Consider the following 16,416-nt stretch of genomic DNA (forward strand, 5'->3'; position numbering starts at 1 on the left):
GACTCGACGGCACGTAACAACAACAACAACAACATTGGAGGAATTGAGAAACAAAGACTTATAGAAAAGAAATGGAGAAAAGTAATAATTAATTGCTTCAAATGTAAATAGTTTAAACTCTCCAAATTAAAAGCAAGAGACTGGACAAGTTTATTTAGAAATATCTAACTATATGTTATCTTTACCTAAAAAGGAGATATGTTGTCTACAAAAGACTTATATTTGATCCAATGACACAAGTTGAAAGTAAAAAGTGGGAAAAGATATTTTATGCAGATAGTAACCACGGGGAGCTGAGTTGGTTATGCTGATATCAGACAAAATGAACTACAAGTAAAAATTTTTTATAAGAGATTGTCTTTTATAATGATATAAGGGAGGTAGCTCTGGTGACCTAGTGGCAAAAAGCTGTGCTGCAATCCTGAAGAAACATGGTATGAATCCACCAGATGCTCCTCTGGGGAAGTAAGGGCAATCTCCTCCTGTGCCAGTCGGATCCAGTTCAATGGTACATAACAAGAAAAAAAGAAATAATTATATAAGGATGCATTAAAAAAGATAGAACTACTAAGAACATATATGCACCAGAAGCAGAGTTCCAAAATAATGTGAAACAAAGTTACAGAATTGAAGGGAAAGATAGTGTTACAGTAATAGTTGGAAACTTTTAATACCTTCAGTAATAGGAGATATAGACAGATCAACAAGGAAACGATAAGACAGAGAACTTGAGCAACACTGTAACTAGATTTAACACATATATGGGACATCACCAACAGCAGAATACATTCTTCTTAAAATAACTTTAAGGTGAATGAAAACATACCAAACAGTGAGAGCAGTTCATTAGAACAGAATTAAGAATTCCAAAGTAAGCCTTTACCTTAGTAAATTGGTTTAAAAAAAAAAATGCAACTTATGAAAGGATAGTGCTTTCTACAGATGGTACTGGGTAAATTAGGTACTTATATGCAAATATAGTGAATCATAACCATAGAATAGATATAAAAACATTTTAATAAAATAAATGCTGGGAAGAATGTGGAACTTAAGGTGATAAATGTGAAGAAGTACTGGATCATTCGCTGATTCATTATCAAAGATCTAAAAATTTTTCATTAGTTAACAGAAAAGCAAAATAGGATCTTCTAGATATTATGCAAGTATGAGATAAAAGCTTGGGAAAACTATCAAACACAAATAATTTAGCATAAATAACTGCAGAGCTCAAAGTTGTCATCTAGATTGTTTCCTGGAGTTTGCCAAGAATTACTAATCTTCCCCCAAAATTATCAACACTTGCATCTTTATTATTCCAAGGATTAAAAAGATATTTTGATTATCACCTATGTTTGCAATGTAAGATAAATCTAATAATTTCTCATTTTAGCTCCATTTTCAAAACTAATAACTGATAGTTTGGTTCTTAAGCAAATTTACCTATGTCAACTATTTACAAACATCTGTTTTCATTATATTTCAGTCTGAAAGGATAGTAAAAAATTGCATAGAGTATACTTTTCTATTTTAAAATTAGTGCATAAAGTATACTTTTCTATTTTAAAATTAGTGAATAGCTACTATATGTACTTTTTCTATAATAAAATTGCAGATATTTTCAGATCCCAAAGCAAAAGTAGTTGAAATAACATATCTTATTCCACTGGGTGGGCAGGGAGGAAAATGTGCAACAATGAATGAATGGATATCCAAGTTCTTTATAAACTTACAATAAAATCTCAATTAAAAAATTTAAAAATAAGAAAAAAATTGTACCTTGCTCCACTCAACTGTAAACATTTAAAATAAAAGGGTGACCTGTCAGAGTGCAGAAATTAGCAGACAGTATCACTAGTATCACATGCAAGCAAAATCCTGTTGAAGATTATCCAAAAATGACAAGAACAGTACATCAACAGAGAAATACCAGAAATACAGTCCAGGTTTGGAAGAAAGAGTGGCACCAGAGACATTAGCCCCAATGCCAGATGGATCTTGGGTGAAAGCAAAGAGTGCAAGAGGAATATCTTAATCTGTTTCATTGACTATGCGTAGGTATTTGACTCTGGATCACAACAAATTGTGGCTAACCTTGAAAAGAATGGGAATCCCAGAATGCTTGATTGTGTTCATGTGAAACCTATATGTGGACGAGGAAGCAGTCCTTAGAGCTAGGAAACACTGCATAGTTCAAAATCAGGAAATGAGTGCATCAGGGATGTGTCCTGTCTCTATACCTTTTCAGTTTACATGTGGGAGGCTGGACTTTATGAGAAGGAATGTGACATCAGGATTGGAGGAAGACTTGTCAGCAACCTGTAGCAGCTAACACAACCTTGCATGCTGAAACTGAGAACCTGAAGCATTTGCTGCAGAAGGTCAAGGACATCAGTCTTCAGTATGAATTGAAACTCAACATCAAGAAAATAAAGATTCTCACCAATGGGTCAATTGGAAGCACCATGATAGATACAGAAAATATTGACAGGGTTAACAGTTTCAGCTTGCACTCTTGTACCATCAGTCGAGAAATCAAAAGACAAAGTGCTCTGGGGAAAGCTGCTGTCAGGGACTTCTGAAAAGTGCTGAAGAGCAAAAGTGTCAGTTTGGAGACTAGGGTAGGACTGATTAAAGCCATATTCTTTGCAATTACTTGCTATGCATCAGAGAGCTGGGCAATGACCAAAGAGGACAGAAGAATTGATGCCTTTGAATTTTGGTGCTGGAGAAGAGAATGAAACAAAGTGCCAAAATCATTAACAGGGTTTATCCAGGAGAGGGTGAAACCAAGCTGTTCCTTGGAGACAAGGATTTTGAAGCTCTGTCTCATATACATTGGCATGTGACTAGGAGGGACCAGACCCTGGAGAAAGACATCATGCTTGGAAGGGTGGAGGGACAGCCCAAGAGAAGAAGACCCCAGATGAGATGGATTGACACAGTAACTGGGGGAAAAGGGTAGATGTGTCAGAGACTGTGAGACTAACTCAGGATAGAGCAGAATTCAGAGCTGCTGTCCATAGGCTCACTATCAGTTGCAGGCAACTCAATGGCACATAATAACAACAACATCCTTTAAATTTGAGATTTAATGAATTCAGGTATTTGCTATGTCAAGGGTGTCAGTGCAACAAAGAGAAAAGTTCTTAATTCTCTTGACAGATGTAAAAAAACCTCTACATTGTTGTGCACACCCATGTTTATTGTGGCTTTGTTCGCTGGAAACAACCCAAGTGCCCATCAACAAACGAATGGATAGAGAAGCTCTGGTATATCCACAAAATGGAATACTATGCAGCATTGAAAAACAAAGAACTCATGAAAGATTATGCAAAATGGGTGACCCTGGAGGACATTATTCTGAGTGAACTATCTCAGTCACAAAAGAACAAATATTGCATAGGGCCACTCTTGTAAAACGGGACTGACATCAGGGTTTAGAGAAGACAGAAGGGGGGCTCTGGTGGCCTAGTGGCAAGGAGTTGCAACTACAATCCCAGAGGCTCACGATTTGAATCCACCAGATGCTGTGCCGGGGAAGGAGGGACAATTTCCTCCTGTACCAGTCAGATCTGATTTGACGGTACACACACACACACACACACACACGAGAAGACAGAAAAGGAGGGGAGGAATGAGGTATATTGCATTGATACAGGTGAGGGAAAGATCTGTTTAAAAGGGATATATGAATGGGTATTGTCATTACAGACGTCCAGAGTGAAGCCTGCATAGTGGAGTGGACTTGGGGGAGGGATTGCATAACAATGAAAGAGTTTTTCTTTTCAAGGAGAAGAGTGAATTTGGTGGAGGGGTGGGCAGGGAGAAAAGTACAACAATGAATGACTGGAAACCCTAAATCTCTGTAAACTTTCATTAAAAAGAATAAAAAAATTAAGTAACACTTCACCAAAGAAGACGTTCAGATGGCCAACAAGCACATGAAGAAATGTTCAAAATCCCTAGCTCTAAGGGAGATGCAAATCAAAACAACTATGAGATACCACACACCATCTCACCCCAGTCAGAATAGCAAAATTTAACAGAACAGCAAGCAACAAATGCTGGCGAGGTTGTAGAGAAACTGGAACCCTTATTTACTGTTGGTGGAAGTGTAAAATGGTGCAACCACTGTGGAAGGCGGTATGGCACTTTCTCAAAAAGTTGCAAATAGAGGTACCATTTGACCCAGCAATTCCACTACTGGGAATATATCCCAAAGAGACCATAACTGACATCCAAGCAGATATATGCACACCCATGTTTATCGTGGCTCTGTTCACAATAGCAAGGAGTTGGAAACAACCCAGGTGCCCATCAACAAACAATGGATAGAGAAGCTGTGGTATATTCAGACAATGGAATACTACACTGCATTGAAAAACGAACTCATGCAATAGTATTCAAAATGGGTGAGCCTGAAGGACATGCTGAGTGAAATATCTCAGTCGCAAAAGGACAAATAATGCACGGTGCCACTGCTGTAAAATGGGACTGATATCAGGGTTGGGGTAAGACAAAAAAACTGGATAAATTGTGTACACCGCACTGAAACAGATGAGGGAGAGAATAATTTCAAAGCAATGTATGATAGGGTATTATCATTATCATAAGAGTCCACAATTAAGGTTGTATAGTGTAATGTACTTGGGGTGGTGGGAGGGATGTGGGGGGATTGTGTACCAGGGAGTGTTTCTTTTACTTTAAAAAGAGAGGAGTGAACTGGGGTGGAGGGGAGGGCTGGGCGGGGAGAGAAGTGCAGCAATGAATGAATGGAAATCCAACATCTCTGTCAATGTTCATTAAAATTATTTTTTAAAAAAGAAAATAGCAAAAAAAAATTAAGTAAGAAACCCCCAAACCCTACCTTGTTGAAAATCAGAAATCTTGGCAAGGATCACTGAGAATTTGAATATTCACTTTTGCTAACCTAAAGTAGTTCTCAAAAAAATTAAGTAAAAAAAAGAACAAAACCCAAAACCCTACCTTGTTGAAAATTAGAAATCTTGGCAAGGACCACTGAGAATGTGAATATTCACTTTTGTTAACCTAAAGTAGTGCTCAACATATGCAAGAATCTAGTAAATAGTTCTTGAATGGTTAAATGCTTAGTAGAGACTGGCCTGAATCTGTCTTCTCGCATCTGCAGTGCCCACCGAAGGTTCCTATTTTACCAGTTCCAGAGTGGGAGGTAAACGAGTTATCAAGGAATTCACTGTCATGTTGCAAGGACCAGATGATAACACACTGCTCTTTGAATCGAGGTTTGAGAGTGGAAATCTGCAAAAAGCTGTCAGAGTGTGAGTAGGAAAGAGGACTTTCCTAAGGGGAGGGTGATTGGATGAGTGACACAGAGATATCTTCAGGAATGATATGAAAAGTCATGAATATTTGCAAAAAAAAGGAGGTGATCAAAAGAAGTGACAGTAAATGCTTATGAGAAGTAGAACAATGAAATCATTGTAAAGCATACACATTTTGCCCCAAGGAAAATATTTCCTGAAGTATTTCTTCTGAGATTATATATATATGTATGGTTTTTTTAAACTCATTGCAATCAAGTCACAGTCTACTCATAGCTGACACTCTGTTAGGTTTCTAAGGCTGTAAATTGCACTGTTGGAGACTGCCCATCTTTGTCCCTCAGAGCTGTTGGTGGATTCAGACTGCCCTAGAGACATGACCTTTGGGTTAGCAGCTCATCTCACTACAAGTTATGCCACCAGAGCTCCCTTTACTGACAAATGAAACAGCTGTTCATTTAAAATACTTATTAAAAAGCTCAAGCCTTCCTGGAATAAAACACCTATGTGGCTGAACTTTCAACCAATTAAGCCTGTAAGGTGAACAATAACTGCAGGGAGGCACCACTCCTTAGAATAGCCCAACAGGTATGGTCAAAAGGGCAGCATTTGCCTAAGTATAAATGAGGAAGAGATAGAATTATGATTAACAGAAGTGAAGATTACAGGTAGGGAATGGGAAAAGCACAGTTACCTTTTGGATATTGTAGTGTGTATGGGTAGTTGAATGAAAAACAAAATTTTTTTTAAACTTTCATTCAAATTGTCATTTTTAAAAAAAGAATTGGGGGCAGGGAAGCCCACATAAGCCCTGTAATTATTATACCTACCTGACAGAGCTCCTCTTGACCATGTGGCATATACACCTTTCTCTCCCTATGTGTTTATAGGCACATGGTTCGAATATACCACATGTTTTGCAGGGAAAGGATGGGCAGTCTCCTCCTGTTTGATTTACTACCTCTGAAAACCCACTAGTGGGTCAGCTATGGGTCGGTTCTGACTCAACGGCAAACACACATGTAATATAGGGAACACTGGTGGCATAGTCCCTAGGGAGTTGCACTGCTAACCCAAAGACCATGCCTCCCTGACAATTTGAATCCACCAGCACCTCTGAGGGAGAAAGGTGGGCGATCTCCTCCCTTGAGATATCTCTCCCTCTCCCCTTGAGTCAGAAGCAACCTGTGCAGTTTACAGCCTCAGAAACCATTGGAGGACAGCTGTGAGTCGGTTCTAGGTTGACAACAATCAGAGACTGAAATACATAAGTACAAGTATGTGTTTTAAAATAGAATGTTACACAGACCATTTCACAAATTGCTTTGTTTTCCCTTTAAGGTTTTTCCCTCAGACTCATTGCCACTGAGCAGAATGAACTAAGAGCCAATCCTCTAGCAGACTTTTGTAAATCGCACAGGAGCTTGTCCTCTCTCTCTCTCTGAGTGGTGGGTTTGAGCTGCCAGGGAGGAGGCATCTCCCTGCAGACTCCACCACCACGGCGCCCCAGTTGTTTCTAATAGTGTATGTTCTTCTATTGTATGTGTGCAGGGATGTTCCATACTTCATTTACCTTGTAGTCAACTGATAGGAACTGGAAATGTTTCTCATTTTTACTTTAATGAGTTAATAGGATCAATAAAAATTACACAGTTTTTAAATAGTATAGTTGTAGTTGTTATGGGATAAATTCCTAGAAGTGAAATTGTTGAGTCAAAGGGTTTGAAAATTTTTAAGTATTACTAGTTATTGCCAAATTGTCCTCCAGTGAGATTTCTGTGCCCATCATGAGAATGAGTGCCTTTCCCCCCAAAACTTGCCTACCAAGCAGATGGGGAGAGAGGGAGAAGGGAGGAATGACATCCCTTTCCATTTGCATTTTAATTCTGCCTATGAATATGTCTCTCCTCATGTTAGTGGTTTTCTGTCTTTCCTCCTCTTCAAATTGATCAGTCCATTCCAGAGATAGTCCCTCATCTGCAGTCAATTAATTGATGAGCCAAGATAAAATTATACCTGGAGACTTTAGGGTCTCTGTAGGTGGTGGTGATCTCTAGGAGGGAGCTGACAGCTTACAGGGCTTCAGCCCCTCTACTGTGAGCCAGGTTTGAGAGCAAAGTAGTAAAGTGATTAGAAACCACCACTGACAATCTGGGAGAGAACCCAGAAGCTCAGAGCTTCAGAAGCTCGGAACCCAGCTCCCTCTTCATAGCAGTATACATTTTTGGGACCCTCCCTGTACTATCCAGATTGCACTTTCCTTTTTTAAGTTTTTGCCAGCATGTTTGAGAACTAGGTACACTAGAAGATAATAAGTGTTTGATCTCAAAGGTCTTTCTGTAGTAAAAAAGCAATATTTTCTCAGCTTTTTTTTTAAGCATGTCAGATTATAGATATGTTCTTCAATGTTTCTCCATTACAGCAACACATATGAATATGAACTAACTTTGCGACCTGATCTCTACACAAATAAGCATACTCAATGGTTTTATTTTCGAGTTCAAAACACCAGGAAGGATGTCACTTACAGATTCACCATTGTCAATTTGCTAAAGCCCAAGAGCCTTTACACTACAGGCATGAAGCCACTCATGTACTCCCAGCTGGATGCCGATGTCCATAACATTGGCTGGAGGAGAGGAGGAAATGAAATCAAGTACTATAAGAACAATTCAGATGACAGGCAACAGCCCTTCTACTGTCTCACATGGACCATTCAGTTTCCTCACGACCAGGACACTTGCTTCTTTGCACACTTCTATCCGTATACATACACTGATTTGCAGTGCTACCTCTTGTCAGTGGTAAACAACCCAGTGCAATCTCAGTTCTGCAAGCTCCGTACTTTATGCAGGAGCTTAGCAGGAAATACTGTCTACCTGCTCACCATCACCAACCCGTCCCGCAGCCCTAAAGAGGCAGCTGCGAAGAAAGCCGTGGTCTTCAGTGCAAGAGTCCACCCTGGGGAGAGTAATGGCTCTTGGGTTATGAAAGGCTTTTTGGACTTCATCCTTAGCAACTCCCCAGATGCCCAGCTCCTGAGAGACATCTTTATCTTCAAGGTGATACCCATGTTAAATCCTGATGGAGTGATTGTGGGGAATTACCGATGTTCACTGGCTGGAAGGGATTTGAACAGGCATTATAAGACCCTTCTGAAGGAGTCTTTCCCTTGCATCTGGTACACCAGGAACATGATAAAGAGGTAAGTGCTTTTATCCATTCATCTGTATGTGAACACTAAGGAAACACTGGTGGCATTGCTCACTCACAGGTGGTGCCTCCCTGGCAGTTTGAATCCACCAGCCACTCTTCAGGAGAAAGATGAGCAGTCTCTTCCATGTAATCTACAGCTTCAGAAGCCCAGGAGAGGGGAGTTGTGAGTCAGATCTGACTTGAGGGCAATGAGTATTTTTGATAAGTTATCTGGTGAAATGTGAACTTTCTCCCAATCATTCTCTGTGCAGTCATAAAAGTTTATTACTTTTTAAACTTCTAACCCCAGGTTTATCTTTGATTTAAAACTAGGCATGCAACTTTTCAACTAACAGTCATTTCACTGATAAATGAGCTGGTTATAGAGGTCAGGAGAGTTCAATGATTTTCTTTAATCTTCATAGTCACACTGTGAGGTGAGGACATTCACCTCACATTTGACATATGATGAGAAATGATGGTACAGAAATGCTAAGTAACTTGTCCAGTGAGTGCCATACAGCTGGTGACAGAGTGGATGTTTAAACAAGGAGTTCAAATGGATGTTGGTTCAGAGTCTGAGTTCCTTATCATCTTACATTGCCTCTCATGTGGAAAGACAAGCGAGTCAGTGAATCATTTTCAAGCTTTATGTGAAAGCATTTGAACACTCTGACATAACAGAGTGCCCATCTTAGATGACTTCCCTCTCCCTGGAAATACAGTGCAGCTTTTAGGAATGTATGCCTTCTAACCATAGCTTTCAGGAACGATAGGATCAGTATTGGACTGGTTGGCAAAGTTGGCTAAAAGCACATGCAAGAGAGTATGTTTGGGAGTGATGAGGCCCAAGTTTAAGGGGGCTTTGGTGGTCTAGTTCACAGGAGTTATGCTGACAACCCAAAGGCCACACCTCTTTGGTGGTTTAAAACCACCTGTGGCTCCAAAGCAGAAAGGTGGACAATCTCATCTCAAAGGATTTATAGCCTTGGAATCCCAGTGAAGGGTCAACTATAAGCAGATTCCTAGAGACAATGAGATTTTTTTAGTTTAACTCAGAATGGCAATAATTAATTTTTTATAAAATAATTGTTAAGGCAAAACCCAGCATAAGTGATAAGCAAGGGTATTGTATAATGATTAAAGGGCCAATAATTGAACAAGAGGATACTATAATTAATTATACCTCATGGCAGAGCCCCAAGAAAAAGAAATCAAACTTTAACAGACAGGAAGAAAGAGATAAGTGTCTAAAATGGTAGTAGTTATTGTTAGGTAAAGTCGAGTAGACTACAACTCACAGTGACCTATGAACAACAAATCAGAACCTTGCCTAACATCCATCATCATTACAATCTCCTTCATGCTAGTAGTCCCCCGTGTCAGTCCAGCTTGTTGAGGGTCTTCCTTTCTTTCACTGGCCCTCTACCTTTCCCAGCATGATGTCCTTTCCCAAGGACTGGACTCTAATGACAATAAGCCCAAGATATGTTAGATGACATTTCACCTCCTTGACTATGAGGTTGCACTTGGTTGCACCTCCCACTGGACAGATTTGTTTGTTCTTTTGGTAGTCCGTGATATAGTCAATACTTTTCTCCAACACCACTATTTAAAGGCATTAGTTCTTCCTTATTCATGGTCCAACTTTCAGATGCATACAAAGCAATTAAAAATGTCATTGCTTAGATCTGGTGCACTTTAGACTTTAAACTTACAACCTTGCTATTCTAGCACTTTAAAGAGGGCCTTGAGTCTATATACCTTCACTTCCAGAGAGCATCCTGTCTCATCCATTCTTTCTCTCTGACGTATATTTTTTCTATCTTTGCCTTCTTTTTCTTTTTAAATTTTATGCTGGTTTATTTACAAATTTCAAATACATTGTTCTTCACACAAGATCCTTCCCATTTCCTTAACCCCTCCACCCATCAAATTGTTCAACTCCATAATTAACAACCTCCTGCGCATCCTCAGTCTTCTGCTTCCACCTTCCCACCATTGTCTTTGCTTTCACTTTTTTTTAAAAAAGAGGTCCTTGACATCACATTTGTCCAATGTGACAAGTCTTTTGATTTTTTCCTTTTCTAAAATGTTTTTATTAATGATTTTAATGCAACATATATACTTTTTTACAGCATATTCTTTCCATTTAATTCCCCCCCCATTCATTCATTGTTGCACATTTTCCTCCTTGCCCACCTCTCCCCCAAGTCTTTTGATTTCTTGACTGCTGCCTCCCTGGATGTAGATTGTGCCTAACCATATACATAACTGTCTAAACATACATATAACTAAACAAGAGAGAAAAAATTCACTAATTTAATTACCTATTCAGAATCTTTCAGTCAAAAATCATAATCTCAGATTGAGTATGCTCAGAAGCACTGGTTTTGATGATAATTCTAGCCAGTTTTTCCCTACCTTCTCAGGCACTTACTTCTGCCTACATCTACTCCAGCTGGGAGGGAAAGTTTTACGTAAATATATACCACATGTCAGAGTGGTCTCTTCTAAGGTAGCATGTTTCCTTCCCAATCCCGTTTAGTTGTCCACCTCCACCTCATTCTGTTACAATTCTAGCCTTTCTTCATAATCATCATTGTCCTGATCTCTACTTTCATCTTCTTCTTCTTTTTTTTTAAAATTTTATTTTATTATTTTTGCATGAGTGTACTCTGACTGGTACAGGAGGAGATTGTCCCTCCTTCCTCAGCAAAGCATCTGGTGGATTTGAACTGTGCGCCTCTGGGATTGTAGTTGCAGATCCTTGCCACTAGGCCACCAGAGCTCCCCTCATCTTCTTCTTCTGAATCAGTTTTTTTATGTTTGTCTTCATATTTACAAATTTAGAAACATTAATTTTCTGCCTAAATGTAAAAAAAATGCAGATTCCTCTAGTTGCTTCATTATAATTTTGCATTTTTAAAAAAATGATACTCTAAAACTCCTCTAGACCTTAAGGGCAATCTGATGCTGATCCAGAATCTAATTCACTCATAACATGCATCCCCTTCGACAGCTTCTGAAGTATCTCTTTGGCCTTTCTTAGCTGTTTTCTCTTTCTCTTCAGTACTGAAGGCCCTCTTTGCCTCTAAGTAGAACATTTGAAGTTTGACAGATAGTAAAGATGTAGTTTGATACTGATAACTTGCTAAATGAATACACTGAAAATTATTGATAACTGAGTGACAAATTGAGAAAGCGAATCTTGGCTTAAAACAAAGAGTACCAGAGGAATGTCTATCTTTGTTTCATTGACTATGCAAAGGCATTTGGCTGTATTGATCACAATAAACTGGCTAATTCTGAGAAGAATGGGAATTCCAAAACACTTGATTGTGCTGATGTGAAATCTACTCTAGGCATTTGTAAGAACAGAAGAAGAAAACACTGCACAATACAAAATCAGAAAGGGTGTACACCAGGGACATATCCTATCTCCATACCTTTTCAATCTATATGCAGAACAGATCATCTGGGAGGCCAGGCTCTATGAGGTGAAATGTGGCATCAGATTGGAGGAAGACTTACTAACAATCTGCGTTATGCAGATGACACAACCCTGCTTGCTGAAACTGAGGAGGACCTGAAGCACTTGCTGAAGAATGTCAAGGAATGCAGCCTTCAGTATGGATTGAAGTTCAACATCAAAAAAACAAAGATTCTCATCACTGGGCTGATTGACAGCATCATGATAGACAGTGAAGAGATTGAGATTGTTAACAGCTTCAGTTTGCTTGGCTCCTCAGTCAACACTCTTGGTACCAGCAGCCAGAAAATCAAAAGACAAATTGCCTTGGGAAAATCTGCTGTCAAGAACCTCTCCAGATTGCTAAAGAACAATGATATTAGTCTAAAGACTAAGGTGTGTGTGATCCAAGCCATAATCTACTCAGTTTTTGATATGCATCTGAAAGCTGCACAGTGACTAAGGATAGCAGAAGAATTGATACCTTTGAGTTATGCTGGAGAAGAGCATTAAACATCTCATGAACTACTAAGAACAAACAGTTCTGGAGGAAGTGAAAACCAAGTTGTTCCTTGAAAGAAAAGATGGTGAAACTCTATCTCAAATACTTTGGGAATATTGTCAGAAGGGGCCAGTCTTTGGAGAAGGACATCATGCCTGGAAGGGCAGAAGATCAGCACAAGAGAGGAAGATCCTCAGTGAGATGGATTGATACAATGACTATGGCAGTGGGGCCAGATGTGTCAGAGATGGTGAGGTTGATGCAGGATAGGACAAAATTCAGAACCATGGGTTGCAACGATTTGAGGACATATAACAACAACAATCTATAGACAGTTGATCTTTGACAAAGAAGTGACATTTATTAAGTGGAAAAGGGAAGCTTCTTTAACAAATGGTGCTGGTACAACTGTGTTTCTCTTTCCAGAAATGAAAATAAGAGCCATGCTTCACACTATATAAAAAATTAACTCACGATAGATAGATCAAGGACATAGGCATAAAAATCTAAAACTAAAAAGATCAGCGGAGAAAATAATGGGACAGTCTTTTCCTCCACAGAAGAAAAATGAACAGTCTCCTCTTGCACAATTTATAGCCTCTGAAAACCTGCTGGAGGGTCAGTTAAGAATTAGTTCTGATTCAATATCAATGAATTGATGTAATCAATGGTATAAATAGATTATTAATTATAACTGAGAATGTCCAGATAGCAGAGGATAAACTAGATGATAGGGACCTCCTATAAATTAAATCCCCAGAACACTTGATTGTGCTTATGCAAAACCTTGGACCAGGAAGCAGTCCTCAGAACACAGCAAGGAAACACTGCATGTTCAAAATCAGGAAAGGAGTCCATCAGGGATGCATCCTGTCTCCATACCTTTTCAACATATATGCAGAACTAATCATTCAGGAGGGTGGGCTTTATGAGGAGGAATGTGACATCAGGATTGGAGGAAGCCTCATCAACTACCTCCATTATGCAGATGACATAACCTTGCTTGCTGAAACTGAGGAGGACCTGAAGTGATTGCTGCAGTGCTTGCTGCAGAAAGTCAAGGACTGTATTCCACAATATGGATTGAAGCTCAGTATTAGGAAGACAAAGATTCTCACCACTGGACCAATTCACAATGATAGAGAAGAGATTGATGTTGTTAACAAGTACAACTTGCTCAGCTCCTCAATCATCACTCTTGACGCCAGCAATCAGGAAATCAAAAGACTCATTCATTGCATTAGGAAAATCTGCTGTCAGGGACCTCTCCAGAATACTAAGAAGCAACGATGTCAATCTAGAGACCAAGGTGTGCTTGATCCAGGCCATGGTCTTTGCAGTTACTTGCTATGCATCAGAGAGCTAGACAATGACTAAGACAATAACAGGAGAAGAATTTATTTCTTTGCATTGTGGTGCTGGAGAACAGTCATAGACTGCAAAGAAAAGAAATAGATCTGTCTTAGAGAGGGTGAAACCAAGCTAAATTGCAGGTAGTAAGTCACAGAGAAGTGCTGGATCTTGTAGTACTTGGTCCTGGAAAGTCAAGAACCAAGGCTTCTGGCTCTGCCTTTTTCATTCCTGCTGTGACAGCCTCTCTGTCTATCCCCAAAGGTCTGCACCAGGATGAGATTTCTTTCAATGGGTTTTCCCTGCTTCCTTACTAACTCATACATAGTCTGGTCACCAACCCTTTCCTCATCAGGACTTTTTCATATCAAGTCCATCTGACCAGTAGAGGTGAAGGCATTAATGATGTGTTTACAGCAGTGGCTGAGGATGGGGACAGGACTTCTGAGAACAGTTCTTGGACAGACCAGAGATTCAGATGAGATTTCAGCAGACCAAGACCTCAGGGGTGGGAAGAGGCTGTCTTGCAGCACAGTAGTTTACACAGACAGTTGAAGCCAATGAGGAAGAAGATAAAATACTATCTAGGAAGTCTAGTGCAAACAGTATTGAAGGGCATTCACCTTATTCAAATGCTTACTCAATGCTGTAGAATCAAACCGACTCCTAGTTGACCCCCCATTGAGTTTCTGAGGTTAAATAACACAAGAGGAGATTGTCCATCTTTCTCCTGAGGAGCTCTTGTTGGGATCACACCTTTGGATTAGTAGTGCAACTGTTTAACAGCTACATCACCAGAGCGCCCTTTGAATTTGGCATTTAGATTTTCTTAGGAAGAAAGATATGTAATACTGAAGAAATAGATTCTAAAGAATATTGGAATATTGTTGTTATGTACCCTCAAGTTATACTTGATGACAAGTTGGATATCCTCACCAGAAGGTTTTCACAGGCTGTAAATTGCACAGATGAGTTTGCCTGTCTTTGTTCTGTAGAGCAGCTGGTGGATTCATACTGAGTGCCTTTGAGGTGGTACAACTCCTTATCACTTGGCTACCAGAGCTTCCTTGATGTTGATAATTTGAATTACAATAATTTTAGCCAAGAGAACCAAGCATCATACTAAAGAAAGAACTAACTCATCATGATCAAGTAAGATTCCTATCACGTATGCAAAATTCAACATTAGAAAAACATTAGAAAAATCTCTATAATCCCATGATTAGTGACAGGCATTTTGATGTCTATGTTGAGTTCTTTGTGTCCTTTTTCCCACCCCCCCATAGACTTCTTGAAGAAAGGGAGGTTCTCTTGTATTGTGACTTCCATGGCCACAGCCGTAAGAATAATATCTTCTTGTATGGCTGCAATAACAACGATCGCAAATACTGGCTTCATGAGCGAGTCTTTCCCTTAATGTTAAGCAAAAATGCACCAGATAAGGTAAGCTCGTAGGTACTTTTCTTTCTGTGCCCAAATGAAAAGGAAACTCACTGCTACCTGTACTTTGTATCTCTTTATATTACCCTTAAGTAAACACACTGAGACCTGGGAGAGTCAGACTCCAAGGACTACCTTGGCCTGGTCTCATGGGGTGGCACTGACAGGGTGTAATCTTCCTTCTTTTTCACTGCTTATTTTAGTGAAGAATATTTGCATTTTCCATTTCTGGTAGGTTTGTTCCTCATACAGGTTCTCACTTTCTAAGGTTTTATTGTACCAGTAAACTTGACTGCAAGAAGTTGGCAAAGTGTGGCTTTAAAAATGTTCTGTGAGGAAAAAAAGGTAATGTTCTGTCCCCATTGGTTGGTGGTAAGGAATAAACAAAATAGAGTGCAGCCATATAATGGAATGTTGGAATGTTTTTGTTGTTAGGTTTTTAGTCAAGTGTGATTCATAGCAACCCTATGAACAGCCGGCCTGAAACCTGCCCTATCCTTTATCAACCTCATCATCTCTGAGACGCTAGACCATTGCTAAAGTCACAGTGCCAGTCCATCTTGCTGGAGGTCTTCATCTCCTTTGCTGATTCTCCATCTTTCCTCACTACATATCCAAAGTATGAAAGACAAAGCTTTGTCATCCTTTTTTCCAAGGATCACTCTGGCTGCATCTTTTCCTAGACATAGGATATTCACTACTCTTCTCCAGCACCACAACTCAAAGGCATCAGTTCTTCTGTCATCCTTATTCATTGTCCAGCTCTCTGATTCATAACAAGTGATTAGAAGACCATGGCCTGAATTAGAGACACCATAGTCTTCATACTGACATCATTACATTTTGGAGAGGTCCCTGACAGCAGACTTGCCCAGTGCAATACATCTCCTGATTTCGTGACTGCTGGTATCAAAGATGTCAGTTATTGATCCAAGCAAGAGAAATCATTGACAGCTTCAATCTTTTCTCCATCTATCATAATGTTCTGACTACTGCCTCTTGGTCCAAGTATAGGTTTCGTATTAGCACAATTAAATGTTCTGGGATTCCCATTCTTCTCAGAGCCAGCCACAGTTTGTTATGATCCACACAGTCAAATGCCTTTGCATAATCAATGAAACACAGATAGACATTCTTCTGGTATTCTCTGCTTT

General features: G+C 39.5%; 1 protein-coding gene across 1 annotated transcript in view; it reads left to right on the top strand.

Annotated features, from left to right (window-relative positions):
- Window positions 1–16,416, top strand: part of AGBL2 (ATP/GTP binding protein-like 2) — a 66,620-nt gene that overhangs the window by 16,667 nt on the left and 33,537 nt on the right. The window contains exons 6-8 of the mRNA XM_006896762.1: window positions 5,150–5,300; window positions 7,726–8,508; window positions 15,109–15,265. Of these exons, the coding sequence (XP_006896824.1) occupies window positions 5,150–5,300; window positions 7,726–8,508; window positions 15,109–15,265 (1,091 nt within the window). The remainder of the gene's footprint in view (window positions 1–5,149; window positions 5,301–7,725; window positions 8,509–15,108; window positions 15,266–16,416) is intronic.

The sequence above is a fragment of the Elephantulus edwardii genome, unplaced genomic scaffold (genome assembly GCF_000299155.1).
Source record: "Elephantulus edwardii isolate Elephantulus edwardi_28Jun2011 unplaced genomic scaffold, EleEdw1.0 scaffold00189, whole genome shotgun sequence".
Taxonomy (NCBI): domain Eukaryota; kingdom Metazoa; phylum Chordata; class Mammalia; order Macroscelidea; family Macroscelididae; genus Elephantulus; species Elephantulus edwardii.